The sequence below is a fragment of the Phyllobates terribilis genome, unplaced genomic scaffold, assembly GCF_046119375.1.
Source record: "Phyllobates terribilis strain yellow unplaced genomic scaffold, ASM4611937v1 Scaffold_1__5_contigs__length_1240528914, whole genome shotgun sequence".
NCBI classification, from domain to species: domain Eukaryota; kingdom Metazoa; phylum Chordata; class Amphibia; order Anura; family Dendrobatidae; genus Phyllobates; species Phyllobates terribilis.
In genome coordinates this window covers 358,129,783-358,151,838 of record NW_027362761.1, presented here as the reverse complement: position 1 = coordinate 358,151,838, position 22,056 = coordinate 358,129,783, and the positions used below count along the sequence as shown (strand labels likewise).

General features: G+C 47.9%; 2 protein-coding genes across 2 annotated transcripts in view; both read left to right on the top strand.

Moving 5' to 3' along the window:
- LOC141264686 (3'-5' RNA helicase YTHDC2-like) overlaps window positions 1-1,520 on the top strand; it is a 69,143-nt gene extending 67,623 nt beyond the window's left edge. Inside the window, exon 6 of the mRNA XM_073676974.1 lies at window positions 1,482-1,520. Coding sequence (XP_073533075.1) covers window positions 1,482-1,520 — 39 coding nt within the window. The remainder of the gene's footprint in view (window positions 1-1,481) is intronic.
- Window positions 1,521-3,186: 1,666 nt separating this feature from the next.
- The window catches only part of LOC141261667 (3'-5' RNA helicase YTHDC2-like), a 42,097-nt gene continuing 23,227 nt past the window's right edge, over window positions 3,187-22,056 (top strand). Inside the window, exons 1-2 of the mRNA XM_073676232.1 lie at window positions 3,187-3,265; window positions 14,025-14,127. Of these exons, the coding sequence (XP_073532333.1) occupies window positions 14,083-14,127 (45 nt within the window). The 5' untranslated portion in view covers window positions 3,187-3,265; window positions 14,025-14,082. The remainder of the gene's footprint in view (window positions 3,266-14,024; window positions 14,128-22,056) is intronic.

The window sequence follows — 22,056 nt, the reverse complement described above, 5'->3', positions numbered from 1 at the left end:
CTGTCCTCATCAACACCCACACCTGTGTTAATGGATCAATCAGTCATGATTAAGTAAGAATGACATCACTGGACACTTTAAAAGGAGGCTGGTTCTTGGTATCATTGTTTCTCTTCAGTTAACAATGGTTATCTCTAAAGAAACACGTGCAGCCATCATTGCACTGCACAAAAATGGCCTAACAGGGAAGAGTATCGCAGCTACAAAGATTGCACCTCAGTCAACAATCTATCGCATCATCAAGAACTTCAAGGAGAGAGCTTCCATTGTTGTCAAAAAGGCTCCAGGGCGCCCAAGAAAGACCAGCAAGCGCCAGGACCGTATCTTAAAACTGTTTCAGCTGCGGGATCGGACTACCAGCAGTGCCGAGCTTGCTCAGGAATGGCAGCAGGCTGGTGTGAGTGCTTCTGCACGCACTGTGAGGCGGAGACTCTTTGAGCAAGGACTGGTTTCAATGAGGGCAGCAAAGAAGCCACTTCTCTCCAGAAAAAACATCAGGGACCGACTGATATTCTGCAAAAGGTACAGGGAGTGGACTGCTGAGGACTGGGGCAAAGTAATTTTCTCTGATGAATCCCCTTTTAGATTGTTTGGGACATCTGGAAAACAGCTTATTCGGAGAAGAAGAGGTGAGCGCTACCACCAGTCTTGTCTCATGCCAACTGTAAAGCATCCTGAAACCATTCATGTGTGGGGTTGCTTCTCAGCCAAGGGAATCGGCTCACTCACAGTCTTGCCTAAAAACACAGCCATGAATAAAGAATGGTACCAGAATGTCCTCCAAGAGCAACTTCTCCCAACCGTCCAAGAGCAGTTTGGCGCACAACAATGCCTTTTCCAGCATGATGGAGCACCTTGCCATAAAGCAAAGGTGATAACTAAATGGCTCATGGAACAAAACATAGAGATTTTGGGTCCATGGCCTGGAAACTCCCCAGATCTTAATCCCATTGAGAACTTGTGGTCAATCATCAAGAGACGGGTGGACAAACAAAAACCAACAAATTATGGCAAAATGCAAGCATTGATTATGCAAGAATCGACTGCTATCAGTCAGGATTTGGTCCAAAAGTTGATTGAGAGCATGCCAGGGAGAATTACAGAGGTCTTGAAGAAGAAGGGGCAACACTGCAAATATTGACTTGCTGCATTAACTCATTCTAACTGTCAATATAACCTATTGGTACTCATAATATGATTGCAATTATATTTCTGTGTGTGATCTAAACATCAGACAAACACTAATAAAAACCAGAGGCCAGCAGATCATGTGAAAATATAATTTTGGTGTCATTCTCAAAACTTTTGGCCATGACTGTACAGCATATAGCTGCAAACTTTAGACATGTTTTTAATGCGCTTCAACATAGTCTCTCTCTTGCAGATTATTAATCCCCACTACTGTTCGTTTCATGCTTCCATTATAGCTAGTGTTCTTCATCTACAGTATAATAATCTTATTTTACTCTCCCTTCCTTCAGGAAATACTAGTTCTCCTGTTTCGGATCCAGCTGGTGTAGAAAATGTTTCAGGCAATTCAAATAGTCTTCCCTCCAGAAAGAAGACTTTCTATCTAGTGCCACCTTTAGAGAATAGCAAAGTACAGGTGGCACTAGAGGGTTTCTTTCCTTCTGGAGGAGAGCTAATTTACTTCTTTAAATTAATGTACATATTACAGAAAGTCCTGGTGAATCAGGTTCATTTGGTCTCTGATCTCAAAAATTAAATAATATGTAATCTATACTGGCTCAATAAGTGCTGCTGATGGTAATAGAAACCGCGAAGAATGAACAATTCTGTGCACAATCATTCTTATGAAAGCCTACGATAGTTCGCTTACATTGACATCTTACTATTATCGCCCATCAAGTCGTGTTACTGGCAGAGTCAGATTATTATCTACCAGCATAATTTCGGCCTCTATGTTTATATATTTTATTCTCCTAACTATGGTGTTCGCTGTGTCCTTAATTTGCACCCAATGTATATATGCTGCAGATTTGTAGGGCTCATCTGATATCCTGGTTATTGAGTTTGTTTATTTCTGCAGATCTTTAAGTACTTCCGAACTGCCTATAGACGATAAATGTTCTGGCGGTCTGCGTTAGACTCTGCAGTGACGCTCCCATATGTTGCTGCATTGCAGTGCACTGCACACGATCATGCAGCTGCAGAAGCGGGGACCGACCTGCCAGAGACAGCCAGACTTCCCATAGAGAAGGCGGCTCAGATGGTTTATTACCGACTATACCTTCCATATCAGTGTATACACAGCACTAACTGCATTTCTTCCTCAGGAACCAGTGGTCAGGTCATTTGTTCGTTGGGTGTAAGGAGGGCTTAGGTGCTGCTGGGTCCTAGGAGACCCAGTCGGCTCTGATAAGCAGCCAGGAGGCTGCATTTCTACTATAACTGGGGCTAATGTACTAACCCCAGTTACAGGGTAAATAAGAAAAAAAATATTTATTGAAATGCCTCCTAAAGGCCTTTTTGACCATATGTGGGGCACAGTATGTGAACTAAATGAAAAATACATACAGTGGTGGCCAAAATATTGGCACCCTTGCAATTCTGTCAGATAATACTCCTTTTCTTCCTGAAAATGATTGCAATCACAAATTCTTTGGTATTATTATCTTCATTTAATTTGCTTGCAAGGAAAAAACACAAAAGAGAATGAAGCAAAAATCAAATCATTGATCATTTCACACAAAACTCCAAAAATGGGCCAGACAAAAGTATTGGCACCCTCAGCCTAATACTTGGTTGCACAACCTTTAGCCAAAATAACTGCGAACAACCACTTCCGGTAACCATCAATGAGTTTCTTACAATGCTCTGCTGGAATTGTAGACCATTCTTCTTTGGCAAACTGCTCCAGGTCCCTGATATTTGAAGGGTGTCTTCTCCAAACTGCCATTTTGAGATCTCTCCACAGGTGTTCTATGGGATTCAGGTCTGGACTCATTGCTGGCCACGTTATAAGTCTCCAGTGCTTTCTCTCAAACCATTTTATAGTGCTTTTGGAAGTGTGTTTTGGGTCATTGTCCTGCTGGAAGACCCATGACCTCTGAGGGAGATCCAGCTTTCTCACACTGGGCCCTACATTATGCTGCAAAATTTGTTGGTAGTCTTCAGACTTCATAATGCCATGCACACAGTCAAGCAGTCCAGTGCCAGCAATTGCTGTTGCTGAAAGGGTTGCTGCTGAAAGGGGAGAGAAAATTGATCAAACCATTGGTTACCAGATTCGTTTAGAGAGCCGGTATGTTCCATTACTTCACTAATTTTCTAAGACTAGTCCTAAATTATAACTCAGCCAAACCTGATTTCATTGCAATCCACTGCAAGGCTAGAGTTTTTGAAGCCTATAAAAATGAAATTCAAACAGAACCTGACCAAGTATAAAAATGTAATTGGTAGCCAAAATCTGCAACATCTGTTTGCCCTTGTGAAGTCAGCCTTTTTTGTTGGACACAACAGCTCGGTATGAAGGAAAGACCAAGACCACTTTATTTTTTAATCCGCTCTTGGTTTTGGAATTTAAAACTACTTTGAAAAACCTGAAAGTGTGATCTCCTCGTAAACTACTAACAGCTGAAATGAATAGCATTCATTATGTTGTTACAAGGGTATGTGTCAAGGGAAGGCATATACAGTGGGTACGGAAAGTATTCAGACCCCTTTAAATTTTTCTCTTTTTCATTGCAGCCATATGGTAAATTCTAAAAAGTTCATATTTTTTATCATTAAAGTACACTCTGCACCTTATTTTGACTGAAAAAAACAGAAATGTAGAAATTTTTGCAAATTTATTAAGAAAGAAAAACTGAAATATCACATGGTCATAACTATTCAGACCTTTGCTCAGACACTCATATTTAACGCACATGCTGTCCATTTCCTTGTGATCCTCCTTGAGATGGTTCTACTCCTTCATTGGAGTCCAGCTGTGTTTAATTAAACTGATAGGACTTGATTTGGAAAGACACACACCTGTCTATATAAGACCTCACAGCTCACAGTGCATGTCAGACCAAATGAGAATCATGAGCTCAAAGGAACTGCCCAAGGAGCTCAGAGACAGAATTGTGGCAAGGAACAGATCTGGCCAAGGTTACAAAAGAATTTCTGCATTACTCAAGGTTCCGAAGAGCACAGTGGCCTCCATAATCCTTAAATGGAAGAAGTTTGGGACCACCAGAAGTCTTCCTAAACCTGGCCGTCCAGCCAAACTGAGCAATCGTGGGAGAAGAGCCTTGGTGAGAGAGGTAAAGGAGAACCCCAAGATCACTGTGGCTGAGCTCCAGAGATGCAGTAGGGAGATGGGAGAAAGTTCCACAAAGTCAACTATCACTGCAGCCCTCCACCAGTCGGGCCTTTATGGTTGAGTGGCACAACGGAAGCTTCTCCTCAGTGCAAGAGATATGAAAACCCACATAGAGTTTGCTCAAAAACACATGAAGGACTCCCAGACTATGAGAAATAAGATTCTCTGGTCTGATGAGACGAAGATAGAACTTTTTGGTGATAATTCTAAGCAGTATATGTGGAGAAAACGAGGCACTGCTGATCACCTGCCCAATACAATCCCAACAGTGAAACATGGTGGTGGTGGCATCATGCTATGGAGGTGTTTTTCAGCTGCATGGACAGGACGACTGGTTGCAATTGAAGGAAACATGAATGCGGCCAAGTACAGTACAGAGATATCCTGGATGAAAACCTCTTCCAGAGTGCTCTGGACCTCAAACTTGGCCAAAGGTTCACCTTCCAACAAGACAATGACCCTAGCTACACAGTTAAAATAACAAAGGAGTGGCTTCAGAACAACTCTGTGACCATTCTTGACTGGCCCAGCTAGACCCTTGACCTAAACCCAATTGAACATCTCTGAAGAGACCTGAAAATGCCTGTATACAAACGTTCACCATCCAACCTGACGGAACTGGAGAGAATCTTCAAGGAAGAATGGCAGAGGATCCCCAAATCCAGGTGTGAAAAACTTGTTGCATCATTCCCAAGAAGACTCATGGCTGTACTAGCTCAAAAGGGTGCTTCTACTCAATACTGAGCAAAGGGTCTGAATACTTATGACCATGTGATATTTTAGTTTTTCTTTTTTAATAAATTTGCAAAAATTTCTACATTTCTCGTTTTTTTTTTCAGTCAAGATGGGGTGCAGAGTGTACTTTAATGAAAAAAAAAATGAACCTTTTAGAATTTACCAAATGGCTGCAATGAAACAAAGAGTGAAAAATTTAAAGGGGTCTGAATACTTTCCGTACCAACTGTAAAACGCAGCACGTTCTTGAAGTTGATGTCCTGGAAACAGTAAAAGTGGGGAATGATAAAGATTTTAGCGGCTTTAACAAAGGCCAAATCACAATGACTAGAGGACTGGCATTTCCTAAATGTGGGGTATTCCCAGCTTGTAGTGGTTCAAGGAAGAACAACCTGTGCTCATGCTGACAAGTGTCTGCAATGAGAAAATTCGCGTCAAATTTGGACCATGATGTTATAGAATAAGGTGTCTGGTTTGATGAATCACCTTTTCTTTTACATAATGTGGATGACCAGGTGTGTGCTTTGCTTACCTGCAATAAAGATGGAGTACATGAAGAAGGCACGCTGGTGGAGGCAGTGTGATGCTCTGCTTGTATTTCACTGGAAACCTTTGGGTCCTTGCACTCATGTTTATGTTGACATGTTCCATATACCCAAACATGATGGCAGGCCAAGCACATGACAGTGGTGTTGCCTAGTAGAAGTTGCCTGTTTCAGCAGGATAAGGCACCTTGCCACACTGCAGCCTTTGTTCGGGAATAGTTTGAAGGTTATGACAAAAAGTTTGGGTTGTTGTCTTGGCCTCCAAATTACTTTAATGTCATTTTGAGTGAGCAGCTGCCAAATATGCTGGAAAACAAAGCTGAATCCTGAAGGCCATGTAACATACCTGGCGGCGTCCTTGCATGGTGGTCCATCTCCCACTGTGCAAGAGCGCGCACTTGATCTCCAGTCCAGAATGTCTCTCTGGCTTCCCTCCATGCTGTCTGTTTGTGTCTGTTTCTGCTGCTTAAGGGCGGCGCCCGATCACTTCCTGCTTTTTGTACCTGCTGTGGGTCACACCCCTTGTGCGTCCTCAGCCTATTGCTGTCTGTCACCTGGTATATAGCTCAGCTGCTCCCATCTATTCCTGCCTGAGCATAGTGTTTCATTCAGTGTGTGCTTGCACTCTGAAGGTGCCACTTCCCGTTCTGTGTTCTCTTGTCTGCCTATCCTGGAGGCTGTATTTCCAGGCCTGTCTGAACACGCTCCTAGCCTGTTCCTCCTGCCTTCTAGGGGCCGATTACCTAGACCCGTTCCTGTATCTTGTCTGACCTGTCTGAACACGCTCCTAGCCTGTTCCTCCCGCCTTCTAGGGGCTGATTACCTAGACCCGCTCCTGTATCTTGTCTGTCCTGTCTGAACACGCTCCTTGCCTGTTCGTCCTGCCTCTCTGGGGACCGTATTCCCAGACCCGCTCCTGTATTCCGCTGCAGTGTCGGTCTCCTCCGTACACTCAGTTCCAGTCTGAACTCTCTCCTATCCTTTACCTGTTTTGCCTCTATGTCCGTTCCCTTCCTTTTTCTGCAGAGTCTGAACTCGTACCTAACTCCTGCTTGTTGTCTCTGTACTCCCGTTTGTGAGTTTGTGGTCCACTCGCTACTTCTCTGCTAGTACCCTGTGGGTGTCTGGCTCTGCCTTTCCCTTCCTGTCTGTTCCGTGTGAACAGAGCCCTGTCCCCCCTACTCAGCCTAGCCTGCTCTGACTCCTTTGCTCACCGCTCCGGCGGTTCTAGTCTGCTCTGACTCCTTTGCTTACCGCTCCGGCGGTTCTAGCCTGCTCTGACTCCTTGCTCACTGCTCCGCAGCCTTGCTCCGCTCTGACCCTTTTGCTCACTGCTCCGGCAGCCTTGCTCCGCTCTGACCCTTTTGCTCACTGCTCCGGCAGTCCTGTCCTGCCCTGCTTCTGCCCGCTGCTCCGGCAGTCCTGTCCTGCCCTGCTTCTGCCCGCTGCTCCGGCAGTCCTGTCCTGCCCTGCTTCTGCCCGCTGCTCCGGCAGTCCTGTCCTGCCCTGCTTCTGCCCGCTGCTCCGGCAGTCCTGTCCTGCCCTGCTTCTGCCCGCTGCTCCGGCAGTCCTGTCCTGCCCTGCTTCTGCCCGCTGCTCCGGCAGTCCTGTCCTGCCCTGCTTGTGCTCGCTGCTCCTGCAGCCCCGTCCTGCTCTGTTCTTGCCCACCGCTTCAGGCGTTCCCTCTCTGCTGTGGTTGTCTACCGCATCTGCGGTTCTGTGACCCAGTCTGTACTGGGTCTTAACCTTTCTGTGCTCCAGCCCGTCCTTTCGGCCAGTACCTCCCTGCCTGCATACTCGCCTGTATCCACCCATCTGCATACCTGCCGTGTTTGCTTACATCCACCAGTCTGTGCCAGCCTAACCTGCCTGTTCCTGAGTCCCAGTGTGTACTGGGTCCTATCCCGCCTGTGTTCCTACCTGCTAGTGCCTCCCTGTCTGCACTCTAGCTGTGCTTGCCTGTACCCCTCTGCCTGTATTGTTCCTGAGTCCCAGTGTGTACTGGGTCCTATCCCGCCTGTGTTCCTACCTGCTAGTGCCTCCCTGTCTGCACTCTAGCTGCGCTTGCCTTTACCCGCCTGCCTGCATACCAGTCGTGCCTGCCTATACCCTCCAGTCTGTGCGCCAGCCTAACCAGCCTGTTCCAGTAATCCCTGTGTGGGTCAACCCCCGTGTCCGGAGTTTGACCTGGAGTAGCACCTGGTCCCTCTGCCCGGTTTCTCCCTGGTGCACTGGCGTCGTATGCCGTCGTGCCATCTTGGTCGCATCGGCCAGATACTTAGTCACGCCCCTCCAGGCACTCTCCGGTTCATGGTCCAGTGGAACCACAACACCCGCACACGCCAGTCAGTCCGGGCGTGTGCATAACAGCATGCTCAGGCCATGGTTCCCGTTGAGCCCCACGGCCTTCGCTCTCTGAGAAGTTTTCCAGCGAATACATGCATTAAAAATAAATAAATAAAATTTATTTATTTTTTTTTTTCTCAGCTGAGTTCCAGGCGAATTACGCACCCGTCCAGATGGATCTATCTGCTCTCGTTCCTGCGGATCCGCCACGTTACTATGGGGATCCAAGACAAAGTTGTGCATTTGTGGAGCAATGCATGCTACACTTCAAGTTCTACCCTCTATGTTTTCCCACCGATCGGGTTAAGGTGGCATTCATTATGTCTTACCTGGCGGGTGATGCCTTGGAATGGATCAACCCCCTATATGAAACACAGGATCCGATCCTCCTGGACCTAATGGCCTTCCTGGTGGCCTTTCTAATGGTCTTCGATGATCCTAACCCGGAGGCTCCTGCTGAAGCTTCACCTCCCAATATCCCGGAGCAGCCCCGATGGGTAATGTGTGTGGGTAGCGCAATAGTCCTCCAGCCCAATGAGACTACTGTCCACCCAGAATCTTCACAGGGTGACTACGCTTTCCGGAATACATCTCCCAACCTCAAGAGGCAGTCCAGACGTGCTAGACGTAGAGGCAAGCCGTCACGCCAGGGTCTGTCCTCCCTGAGACCTCCTGACCCCAACCTTGAAGTCCCTACTGAAGCTTCATCTCCCTGTATCCCGGAGAAGCCCCAACGGGTAATGTGCGTGGGTAGTGCTCCGGTTCTCCTGCCCGAAGAGACTTCTGCCCATCCAGACTCCACACAGGAGAACTTCCTGCACCCGGCATCAGATGCTTCACCCACTTTAACCGGTGTGCATGTCCAAGGATGCTCCAAAGCTGTGGTTACCTCTGAGTCTGTGCACCTCTACTACCTGGCGGAGGACCCCCTGTTGCCTCCTGAATCCTCCGGGATACCACTCGATGACAAATGGAGAGAGACTTCTCTACACTCGGTACTCGATACTTTGTCCGCTTCGTCCTGTGAGCCTGACAATCGGTACCCCAAAGTGGTAGTTACCCCCGAGTCTCTACACCCCTCCGACCAGGCGGAGGACCTCCAGTTGTCTCCAGAACCCTTCGGGGTGCTACCTGGTAGCGAAAGGACAGAGACTCTCCTATACTCTGTACCTGATACCTCGCTCGCTTCGTCCAGTGAGTCCAACCTAGTGTACTCCGAAGCAGAGGTTACTCCCGAGTCTCTACACCCCTCCGACCAGGCGGAGGACCTCCAGTTGTCTCCAGAACCCTTCGGGGTGCTACCTGGTAGCGAAAGGACAGAGACTCTCCTTTACTCTGTACCTGATACCTCGCTCGCTTCGTCCAGTGAGTCCAACCTAGTGTACTCTGAAGCAGAGGTTACCCGTGAGTCTCTACACCCTTCTGACCAGGCGGAGGACCGCCAGTTGTCTCCAGAACCCTTCGGGGTGCCATCTGGTGGTGAATGGACAGAGACTTTCTTATACTCGGTACCCGATACCTCGCCTGCTTCGTCCAGTGAGTCCGACCTAGTGTACTCTGAAGCAGATGTTTTCTCTGAGCCTCTGCACTCTTCTGACCCGGCGGAGGACCTCCAGTTGTTTCCTGAATCCTCCGGGGTACCACCAGATAACAAAGAGACAGTGACTTTTCCTCATTATGTACCTGATAACCCGTCTATTTCTTCCTGTGAGCTTGACAAGATGTACCTCGAAGCAGAGATTACCCCCAAGTCTCTGTCCCCCTCCAACCCGGTGAAGGACTTCCAGTTGTCTCCTGTACCCTCTGGGGTGCCACCTGAAAATATGTGGAGAGAGACTTCCTTGTGTGCTGTTCCTGGTACTCCACCCGTTTCGTCTGTTGCTGAGGATGGCTGGATAGGAGGTAGCATCCTAGCTAACCAGATGAGACCAGTTTTTCCTGTGGACAGTGGAAGTGATCTCCTTGAAGTGAACGACTGGTCCTCGAATTCCCTGCGGAAGATTCTGGCAGGCCTGAAGAAGAGGGGGCGTAAGGGGGGGGGGTACTGTAACATACCTGGCGGCGTCCTTGCATGGTGGTCCATCTCCCACTGTGCAAGAGCGCGCACTTGATCTCCAGTCCAGAATGTCTCTCTGGCTTCCCTCCATGCTGTCTGTTTGTGTCTGTTTCTGCTGCTTAAGGGCGGCGCCCGATCACTTCCTGCTTTTTGTACCTGCTGTGGGTCACACCCCTTGTGCGTCCTCAGCCTATTGCTGTCTGTCACCTGGTATATAGCTCAGCTGCTCCCATCTATTCCTGCCTGAGCATAGTGTTTCATTCAGTGTGTGCTTGCACTCTGAAGGTGCCAGGTCCCGTTCTGTGTTCTCTTGTCTGCCTATCCTGGAGGCTGTATTTCCAGGCCTGTCTGAACACGCTCCTAGCCTGTTCCTCCTGCCTTCTAGGGGCCGATTACCTAGACCCGTTCCTGTATCTTGTCTGACCTGTCTGAACACGCTCCTAGCCTGTTCCTCCCGCCTTCTAGGGGCTGATTACCTAGACCCGCTCCTGTATCTTGTCTGTCCTGTCTGAACACGCTCCTTGCCTGTTCGTCCTGCCTCTCTGGGGGCCGTATTCCCAGACCCGCTCCTGTATTCCGCTGCAGTGTCGGTCTCCTCCGTACACTCAGTTCCAGTCTGAACTCTCTCCTATCCTTTACCTGTTTTGCCTCTATGTCCGTTCCCTTCCTTTTTCTGCAGAGTCTGAACTCGTACCTAACTCCTGCTTGTTGTCTCTGTACTCCCGTTTGTGAGTTTGTGGTCCACTCGCTACTTCTCTGCTAGTACCCTGTGGGTGTCTGGCTCTGCCTTTCCCTTCCTGTCTGTTCCGTGTGAACAGAGCCCTGTCCCCCCTACTCAGCCTAGCCTGCTCTGACTCCTTTGCTCACCGCTCCGGCGGTTCTAGTCTGCTCTGACTCCTTTGCTTACCGCTCCGGCGGTTCTAGCCTGCTCTGACTCCTTGCTCACTGCTCCGCAGCCTTGCTCCGCTCTGACCCTTTTGCTCACTGCTCCGGCAGCCTTGCTCCGCTCTGACCCTTTTGCTCACTGCTCCGGCAGTCCTGTCCTGCCCTGCTTCTGCCCGCTGCTCCGGCAGTCCTGTCCTGCCCTGCTTCTGCCCGCTGCTCCGGCAGTCCTGTCCTGCCCTGCTTCTGCCCGCTGCTCCGGCAGTCCTGTCCTGCCCTGCTTCTGCCCGCTGCTCCGGCAGTCCTGTCCTGCCCTGCTTCTGCCCGCTGCTCCGGCAGTCCTGTCCTGCCCTGCTTCTGCCCGCTGCTCCGGCAGTCCTGTCCTGCCCTGCTTCTGCCCGCTGCTCCGGCAGTCCTGTCCTGCCCTGCTTGTGCTCGCTGCTCCTGCAGCCCCGTCCTGCTCTGTTCTTGCCCACCGCTTCAGGCGTTCCCTCTCTGCTGTGGTTGTCTACCGCATCTGCGGTTCTGTGACCCAGTCTGTACTGGGTCTTAACCTTTCTGTGCTCCAGCCCGTCCTTTCGGCCAGTACCTCCCTGCCTGCATACTCGCCTGTATCCACCCATCTGCATACCTGCTGTGTTTGCTTACATCCACCAGTCTGTGCCAGCCTAACCTGCCTGTTCCTGAGTCCCAGTGTGTACTGGGTCCTATCCCGCCTGTGTTCCTACCTGCTAGTGCCTCCCTGTCTGCACTCTAGCTGTGCTTGCCTGTACCCCTCTGCCTGTATTGTTCCTGAGTCCCAGTGTGTACTGGGTCCTATCCCGCCTGTGTTCCTACCTGCTAGTGCCTCCCTGTCTGCACTCTAGCTGCGCTTGCCTTTACCCGCCTGCCTGCATACCAGTCGTGCCTGCCTATACCCTCCAGTCTGTGCGCCAGCCTAACCAGCCTGTTCCAGTAATCCCTGTGTGGGTCAACCCCCGTGTCCGGAGTTTGACCTGGAGTAGCACCTGGTCCCTCTGCCCGGTTTCTCCCTGGTGCACTGGCGTCGTATGCCGTCGTGCCATCTTGGTCGGATCGGCCAGATACTTAGTCACGCCCCTCCAGGCACTCTCCGGTTCATGGTCCAGTGGAACCACAACACCCGCGCACGCCAGTCAGTCCGGGCGTGTGCATAACAGGCCACACCTCATAACTTACAAGACCTAAAGGATCTTCTGCTATTATCTTAAAGGCAGATATCACAGGATGCCTTCAGCGGTCTTGTGGAGTCCAGGATGTGATGGGTTACAGATATTTTTGGATTATATGAGTGGGAGCTACATAATGATTTGACCAAGATAAAAAAAATAAAGATTTCCTTCAGCAACAGGTTAAATGGTGTCTAAATGGAGTTGTAGAACGTCTGGAATTATTGACACCACAAGGTATACGATACAGACCAAAAGTTTGGACACACCTTCTCATTTAAAGATTTTTCTGTATTTCCATGACTATGAAAATTGTACATTCACACTGAAGGCATCAAAACTATGAATTAACACATGTGGAATTATATACGTACCAAAAATGTGTGAAACAACTGAAAATATGTCTTATATTCTAGGTTCTTCAAAGTAGCCACCTTTGGCTTTGATGACTGCTTTGCACACTCTTGGCATTATCTTTAAAAATCAAGAGGTAGTCACCGGAAATGGTCTTCCAACAATCTTGAAGGAGTTCCCAGAGATGCATAGCACTTGTTGGCCCTTTTGCCTTCACTCTTCTTTCCAGCTCACCCCAAACCATCTCGATATGGTTCAGGTCTGGTGACTGTGGAGGCAAGGTCATCTGGCGTAGCACCCCATCACTCTCCTTCTTGGTCAAATAGCCCTTACACAGCCTGGAGGTGTGTTTGGAGTCATTGTCCTGTTGAAAAATAAATGATGGTCCAACTAAACGCAAACCGGATGGAATAGCATGCTGCTGCAAGATGCTGTGGTAGCCATGCTGGTTCAGTATGCCTTCAATTTTGAATAAATCCCCAACACTGTCACCAGCAAAGCACCCCCCACACCATCACACCTCCTCCCCCATGCTTCACGGTGGGAACCAGACATGTAAAGTCCATCCGTTCACCTTTTCTGCGTCGCACAAAAACACGGTGGTTGGAACCAAAGATCTCAAATTTGGACTCATCAGACCAAAGCACAGATTTCCACTGGTCTAATGTCCATTTCTTGTGTTCTTTAGCCCAAACAAGTCTCTTTTGCTTGTTGTCTGTCCTTAGCAGTGGTTTCCTAGCAGCCATTTTACCATGAAAGCCTGCTGCACAAAGTCTCCTATTAACAGTTATTGAAGACATGTGTCTGCTGCTAGAACTCTGTGTGGCATTGACCTGGTCTCTAATCTGAGCTGCTGTTAACCTGCGATTTCTGAAGCTGGTGACTCGGATAAACTTATCCTCAGAAGCAGAGGTGACTCTTGGTCTTCCTTTCCTGGGGCGGTCCTCATGTGAGCCAATTTCTTTGTAGCGCTTGATGGTTTTTGCAACTGCACTTGGGGACACTTTCAAAGTTTTCCCATTTTTTCGGACTGACTGACCTTCATTTCTTAAAGTAATGATGGCCACTCGTTTTTCTTTACTTAGCTGCTTTTTTCTTGCCATAATACAAATTCTAACAGTCTATTCAGTAGGACTATCAGCTGTGTATCCACCAGACTTCTGCACAACACAACTGATGGTCCCACCCCATTTATAAGGCAAGAAATCCCACTTATTAAACCTGACAGGGCACACCTGTGAAGTGAAAACCATTTCCGGTGACTACCTCTTGAAGCTCATCAAGAGAATACCAAGAGTGTGCAAAGCAGTCATCAAAGCAAAAGGTGGCTACTTTGAAGAACCTAGAATATAAGATATATTTTCAGTTGTTTCACACTTTTTTGTTAAGTATATAATTCCACATGTGTTAATTCATAGTTTTGATGCCTTCAGTGTAAATGTACAATTTTCATAGTCATGAAAATACAGAAAAATCTTTAAATGAGAAGGTCTGTACTGTACATTATTACAATATATAAAAAATAATTTCATAAATTGTTCTGTTTAAAACATTTAAATTAAAAAAATATTTTGCTTTCTCTTAAATAGGGTTTCTCCAAAGACGCTCCTCACCTTTTGCACTAATGGAGATCTCTTGCGTACTCTGATGGCTGGAGATACTACACTTTCAACAGTAACTCACGTCATTGTGGTAAGATATACTGCTTAGCTACAGCTGCACTGTGAATATTAATATAATGCTGATAAATTGGAGGCAGATGAATGATAGAAGGTGACTTCCAGTTATGAAATACTTTGATGGTTGGGATCTGTGCAATGTGACCCCCTCCACCCATCAGTAGCTAGAAAAAGGATGTAGATAGTGGTCTTCATTCAGGAGAGGTGAAGGGCTGTAAATGTAATATATCGCCAGCCTCCAGCTTTTTTAGCATTCACAGTAAGGCTCAGTTGTCACATCATTTTTCACTTTCATACACATTGACAGGATTTTCCTAACATATATTCCACTGCATAGGTATAACGTGGCATGCATTGGCATTGAATCCCATTATAAAAATTAAGTATACAGTCATGGCCAAAAGTATTGAGAATGAGACAAATAGTAATTTTTCCAAAGTTTACTGCTTCATTTTTTGTAATGGCAATTTGCATATACTCCTGAATGTCAAAGAGTGATCAGCTTAACAGCAATTACTGTACTTGCAAAGTCAATATTTGCCCAGAAAATGAACTTTAACCCCCAAAACACATTTCAACATCATTGCAGTCCTGCCTTAAAAGGAGCAGCTAACATCGTTTTAGTGATTGATCGCCAGCCCTGTCCTCATCAACACCCACACCTGTGTTAATGGATCAATCAGTCATGATTAAGTAAGAATGACATCACTGGACACTTTAAAAGGAGGCTGGTTCTTGGTATCATTGTTTCTCTTCAGTTAACCATGGTTATCTCTAAAGAAACACGTGCAGCCATCATTGCACTGCACAAAAATGGCCTAACAGGGAAGAGTATCGCAGCTACAAAGATTGCACCTCAGTCAACAATCTATCGCATCATCAAGAACTTCAAGGAGAGAGCTTCCATTGTTGTCAAAAAGGCTCCAGGGCGCCCAAGAAAGACCAGCAAGCGCCAGGACCGTATCTTAAAACTGTTTCAGCTGCGGGATCGGACTACCAGCAGTGCCGAGCTTGCTCAGGAATGGCAGCAGGCTGGTGTGAGTGCTTCTGCACGCACTGTGAGGCGGAGACTCTTTGAGCAAGGACTGGTTTCAATGAGGGCAGCAAAGAAGCCACTTCTCTCCAGAAAAAACATCAGGGACCGACTGATATTCTGCAAAAGGTACAGGGAGTGGACTGCTGAGGACTGGGGCAAAGTAATTTTCTCTGATGAATCCCCTTTTAGATTGTTTGGGACATCTGGAAAACAGCTTATTCGGAGAAGAAGAGGTGAGCGCTACCACCAGTCTTGTCTCATGCCAACTGTAAAGCATCCTGAAACCATTCATGTGTGGGGTTGCTTCTCAGCCAAGGGAATCGGCTCACTCACAGTCTTGCCTAAAAACACAGCCATGAATAAAGAATGGTACCAGAATGTCCTCCAAGAGCAACTTCTCCCAACCGTCCAAGAGCAGTTTGGCGCACAACAATGCCTTTTCCAGCATGATGGAGCACCTTGCCATAAAGCAAAGGTGATAACTAAATGGCTCATGGAACAAAACATAGAGATTTTGGGTCCATGGCCTGGAAACTCCCCAGATCTTAATCCCATTGAGAACTTGTGGTCAATCATCAAGAGACGGGTGGACAAACAAAAACCAACAAATTATGGCAAAATGCAAGCATTGATTATGCAAGAATGGACTGCTATCAGTCAGGATTTGGTCCAAAAGTTGATTGAGAGCATGCCAGGGAAAATTACAGAGGTCTTGAAGAAGAAGGGGCAACACTGCAAATATTGACTTGCTGCATTAACTCATTCTAACTGTCAATATAACCTTATTGGTACTCCTAATATGATTGCAATTATATTTCTGTGTGTGATCTAAACATCAGACAAACACTAATAAAAACCAGAGGCCAGCAGATCATGTGAAAATATAATTTTGGTGTCATTCTCAAAACTTTTGGCCATGACTGTACACTCTATGTTGATGCTTTTTGCCAGAAAGCTCTACTTTTGTCTCATCTGACCGGAGAACATTCTTCCAAAACGTTTTAGGCTTTCTCAGGTAAGTTTTGGCAAACTCCAGCCTGGCTTTTTTATGTCTCGGGGTAAGAAGTGGGGTCTTCCTGGGTATCGTACCATACAGTCCCTTTTCATTCAGACGCCGACGGATAGTACGGGTTGACACTGTTGTACCCTCGGACTGCAGGGCAGCTTGAACTTGTTTGGATGTTAGTCGAGGTTCTTTATCCACCATCTGCACAATCTTGCGTTGAAATCTCTCGTCAATTTTTCTTTTCCTTCCACATCTAGGGAGGCTAGCCACAGTGCCATGGGCTTTACACTTCTTGATGACACTGCACACGGAAGACACAGGAACATTCAGGTCTTTGGAGATGAACTTGTAGCCTTCAGATTGCTCATGCTTCCTCACAATTTGGTTTCTCAAGTCCTCAGACAGTTCTTTGGTCTTCTTTCTTTTCTCCATGCTCAATGTGGTACACACAAGGACACAGGACAGAGGTTGAGTCAACTTTAGTCCATGTTAACTGGCTGCAAGTGTGATTTAGTTATTGCCAACACCTGTTAGGTGCCACAGGTAAGTTACAGGTGCTGTTAATTACACGAATTAGAGAAGCATCACATGATTTTTCAAACAGTGCCATTACTTTTGTCCACCCCCTTTTTTAGTTTTGGTGTGGAATTGTATCCAATTTGGCTTTAGGATAATTCTTTTTGTGTTTTTTCATTGAAGACAAATTAAATGAAGATAATAATACCAAAGAATTTGTGATTGCAATCATTTTCAGGAAGAAACTGAGTATTATCTGACAGAATTGCAGGGGTGCCAATACTTTTGGCCACCACTGTAAATAAAAAATGATTAAATAAAATGCAAGTAAAAAAAAAAAAATGCTGCAAATCCAGATCACTGTTATTAGCCCTGCCCGGTTTCTGATTTATAAAAATAATTGTTACAGACAGGGGAAACTTTATGAATGTATTTTAGTAGTCTTTTGTGGTCAGAAAAAAAATTTGGAAAAACAGACACATATTTTCCATATTTTACCACCAATACTGTCCGCTATAAGTATAAAAAAAAAAAAAGGGAATATGACAGCGTCATTAAGAACTATGCCCCATGTTTCACAAAAAAAAGATGTAAAGATGATTTAAATATCCGAACGAGAAAATAATTTACCGCTCTTTAAAAACCACACTTACGAAAAAACTAAAATGTGCCCGTTCTTGAAGTGGTTAACACACAAAACCATAGTAATGTTATATTGCTCCTGTTTCCTAAATGATAAAAGCACTCTATAAAGCGGCAGCTCTGGAGTTTTCTCATTAGGTAAAAGAAATAAGCATTGTAAATAAAAATCCAATCCATATTTACAGCGATAATTACCTGTAAAGCAGATGGACGTCAGATCTGCTGTGGCTTACAAACTAGGAGCTTGTAAGTGGTGAACTGACGCGGTTGGGATCATGCAGTGTATTGTAAATGAAGCCTTTATATTTGTTTTGTCTCATGAAGTGATGATTGATGTTCCTGCCACAATCAAATCCATCACCATCGATCTAATAATTAAAATGTGGCTAGTGTCACATGACAGTTTTTATCAGTCTTGTTTATTGCTCTCGTTTTGCCCTGTAAATCCAGGTGCAGTGATTTTTTGGTTGTTCCTTAGTGCACAACAGTATAAGCAGGACACAGTTATGTTCCCATGTTATGTAAGCATTACAGTTGCTGGTATGATTTATGCATGTGATTCAGAGTTTTATTTAATACTTTATTTGATAGATATATTAATCATAGATGATTATATGTATATACAGGTGCCTTCTTTTCTGTAATTTTTCATGAAGATGTATATTTTTGCTGCCTCGTGGAAAAATTGATTGCTTAATTAATTACACAAAAACAAAATTACTCTGTCGCCTCATTGGGGAACACAGGACCATGGGTGTTAAGCTGCTGTCCACTAGGAGGCGACACTATGCATAATCTGAAAAAGATTAACCGTGGCTCCTCCTCTGCAGTATACACCCCTGGACGGCGTCAGCCTTCTCCAGTTTTTGCTTAGTGTCGCATAGGAGGTACACCTAAAACTTTTACTCAGCTTTTTCCGACGGGATTACAGATGAAGAAAAGTGGGTCTCCTGCGAGACTCCCGGCATGGCTCCTTCCTCTGACCCCTATTACGGGGTGCACAGTTGAAGTCGAAATGGCTATTCACCATGTCGCTCCTTCCCCAGCCCCTCGGGTGCTGGTTCGAAGTCGAGACCCCCCCTCCTTCCCCAATTCCTTTTGGTTTCTGGCTTGAGGTCGAGGCGAGGATAAAGCCCCCTGATGGTGACAGCAGCACCCTCCCTAATCCCCCTCTGGGGGCATTAGGTTAAAACGCCTCAGGTAGGGCCTGTACAGGCAGCACTCTGCAGCTCCCAGTAGCCAGCACACTGCAGCTGAATCCAGGGACCCCAGCCCTGCTGCGGGCTCCTGTCGGGGCCGGGGGGGGAGTGCAGGCAGGCATGGCACAACACAGGCACAGGCCTTCCTGCACCCTGTCTCTGCGGCAGCACCAGCTCTATGGTGCCTCAGGGGGACTTTTCACAGGGCCCCCCTTCCGCTTACACCCCCACTGCTATCCTGCCTTTAAATCCGGGGGGGTCCGGTTCAGATCCGGCCCCCTCCCGGACTTCCGCGCCGGCCTGGAGCCCCTTTGGGCATCAGGCATCTAATTTAGACCGCGGCTTTGGCCTAGCCGAAGCCGCCACCCCCTCTCCGCCACCCGGATGACAAATATGACACTCTACAGTGTCATAGAAGGGGCGGATCCAGACTGAAAGGGCACGATTTCACAGCAACTGCCGCCTTTTTCAGCTCTCCGCCCCCCTTCTTCCTTAAGCATTACTCCGGCGCCCATTATCTGCTGCAGGAAAAAGAATTAACCCTGCAGCTACCGGTCGGCAGATACAGATCAGGCCTGCCGTCTCCGGGGAGGCACAGGACTGTGGATGTTCGGCGCCGGACCTAGAGGCACACTGGTGGGGTAAGATCACAGCTGGAGTTTTTTCCCTATAAGCTCCTCTGCATAGCCAGGGCCCTCTGCATAGCCACCCCTGTACACTATGTCGGGCTCAAGGTCCAAGAGAACCAGGCAGGACTGCTATTATGCACTCTTTACAGCCTGCAGTAATACTGTCCCCAGTGGCAGCATGTACCCGCACTGCCAGGACTGCATCCAGACTGCTGTGCCAGAGCCCCAAGAAGCCCCTGCCAATGCTTCGGTGTCTAATGCCACCCCGGAATGGGTCACTCAGATGTCGCAATCTATGACACAGTCTATAGATAACCTCACATCCACATTGCTTCAGGCTCTGCAGAGTCATGCCTCGGCTATGAACGCTACCCAGCAAAGGAAGAGCTCCACTCAGGGACATGACGGCACGGGCACATCCACGTCTAGATCAGGACGCAAGCGGACCCACAGGTCACTTTCATCTGCGTCATCCCATACCACACGGTCATCCGCCTCTAGGGAGAGATACCGTAGTCCCAGGTAATCTAGACCTTCCCCTGCCAGGGACAGACAATGCAGATCTCCACAGCCATCCCTGACCAGAGAAGGCCTCCGCCCCGGTTCACCCAGCAGGAGACTCCTTAGCGATACACAGGATTCGGAAGACATCTGTGATTCCGACTCAGACAAGGAAACTCAAGGGTCCCTAATCCCAATCCCCCCTAGCAATACAGCGCTAGTTGATGATGTAATCTCATCCATCCATCGGGTGCTGGACATTTCTGATCCGCCCCCGGAGGCACCAGGACACAAGATTTCCTTTGAAGGACTTCTGAAGCCGCCTAAGGTCTTCTTTGATCACCCAGAGTTTAAGGCGATCCTTAAAAAGCAGTTCTCACAACCTGAGAAGAAGTTTACCAATCGCAAATATCTGGAGGCGCGGTACCCCTTCCCACAGGAGGACACCAAACAATGGACAGATCCACCTGAAGTGGATCCCCCAGTCTCTAGGCTAGCAGCCCAGTCACTCCTTTCACTGCCAGATAGCTCAACCCTCAGGGACACAGCAGACCGGCAGGTAGAACGCATGGCTCGTTCAATTTTCGAGGCCGCAGGGGCCTCCCTGGCTCCCGCGTTCACTTCAGTTTCGGCTGCCAAGGCCGTGCTGGCTTGGACCCAAAATGTACAAGCTGGCCTACAAGTATCTGCTCCTGAGCTGTCGGACCAAGCGGCCCAAATAGCAGTTGTAGCAGATTACATGCTTCATGCAGCTCTGGATTCTGCAAGGGGTGCGGCGAGGATAGCATCAAACGCCATCACGATTCGGCGTATCCTCTGGCTGCGGGAATTGAAAGCAGACGCAGCCTCAAAGAAGTCCCTCACACACCTCCCATACCTCAGTGGTCGACTTTTTGGTGAACAGTTGAACACGATGATATCTAACGCCACCCCCAACTGAAGCCCAAACGCACTTACAAGAAGCTTAACCAAACTCGATTCCAATCCTTTCGGAGCTCTTCGGGCTGGTCCGTCTCGCGACCAGCACAAAATAGCAACCGCGCACCACGCAGGCACAACTCACGGTCGACTCAAAAGTCGACCAGGCCTGGCAGTCAAGAGCAGGCCAGTCAAAGTTCAAAGGAGGAAAATCTCAGATTTCCTCCTCATCATGACTCACGGACTCCCACCTGTAGGCGGCCGTCTTTTGCTCTTTCATCAAGTCTGGCTGCCTATTACAGAAGACAGATGGGTCAGAGAACTAGTGTCTTCGGGATACAAGATAGAGTTCACTTCCAACCCACCAAACAGACTATTTCTTTCTGTTCCCCCAAAACCGCTAGCCAAGGCTCGTGCCTTCCACCAAGCGGTCTCCTCGCTTCTTCAAGCAGGAGTCATAGTACTGGTCCCTGCAGCCGAGCGCTTCCGAGGGTTCTACTCAAAATGATTCGCAGTCCCCAAGAAAGGAGGCGGCGTACGGCCCATTCTGGACCTAAAACAGCTCAACAAATATGTACGGGTACGTCACTTCCGCATGGAGTCCCTTCGGTCCATCATTGCGTCCATGGAGAAGGGAGAATTTCTCACCTCCATAGACATACAAGACGCATACCTGCATATACCAATTGCACCCGCCCATCAGAGATTTCTCAGGTTTGCAATCGACCAGGACCACTACCAGTTCGTGGCTCTCCCGTTCGGACTCGCCACGGCTCCCAGAGTGTTTACCAAAGTCATGGCAGCCACCATGGACGTCCTGCACTCCAGAAGAATAGCAGTCTTTCCATACCTGTACGATCTCCTTATCAAGGCTCCCACCTTCAAGGACTGCGAGCTTAGCGTCTCAATCACAATCGACACTCTGAGTCGCCTGGGCTGGTTAGTCAACCTACAAAAGTCATCACCAACCCCGAGTCAGTCTCTTACCTTCCTGGGAATGTTATTCAACACCTTCAGGGGTCTAGTGCTCCTTCCCAAGGACAAGGCACTGACTCTCCGTTTAGGAGTTCGCACCCTCCTCAGCAAATCCCCTCGATCTCTCTGGTTTGCCATGAGAGTCCTTGGCTGGATGGTGGCGGCAATAGAAGCGGTCCCATTTGCCCAGCTTCACCTCAGGCCTCTCCAACTAGCCATCCTCAAGTCATGGGACAGGAACCCTTTTTTTCTCGACAGGGAGTTCCACCTGACGTTGTCAACCAGGAGGTCCCTGCACTGGTGGCTCAAGCCAACCTCACTAAAAAAGGGGAAATCCTTTCTCACGGGTCAATGGAAGGTTCTGACTACCGACGCGAGCCTGACGGGTTGGGGTGCGGTACACCTACACCACAGAGCACAGGGCAAGTGGTCCCCAGCAGAAGGGACCATGCCCATCAACATCTTGGAAATTCATGCCATCTTCCTGGCGTTGAGAGCCTTCCATCACTTACTGGCAGCC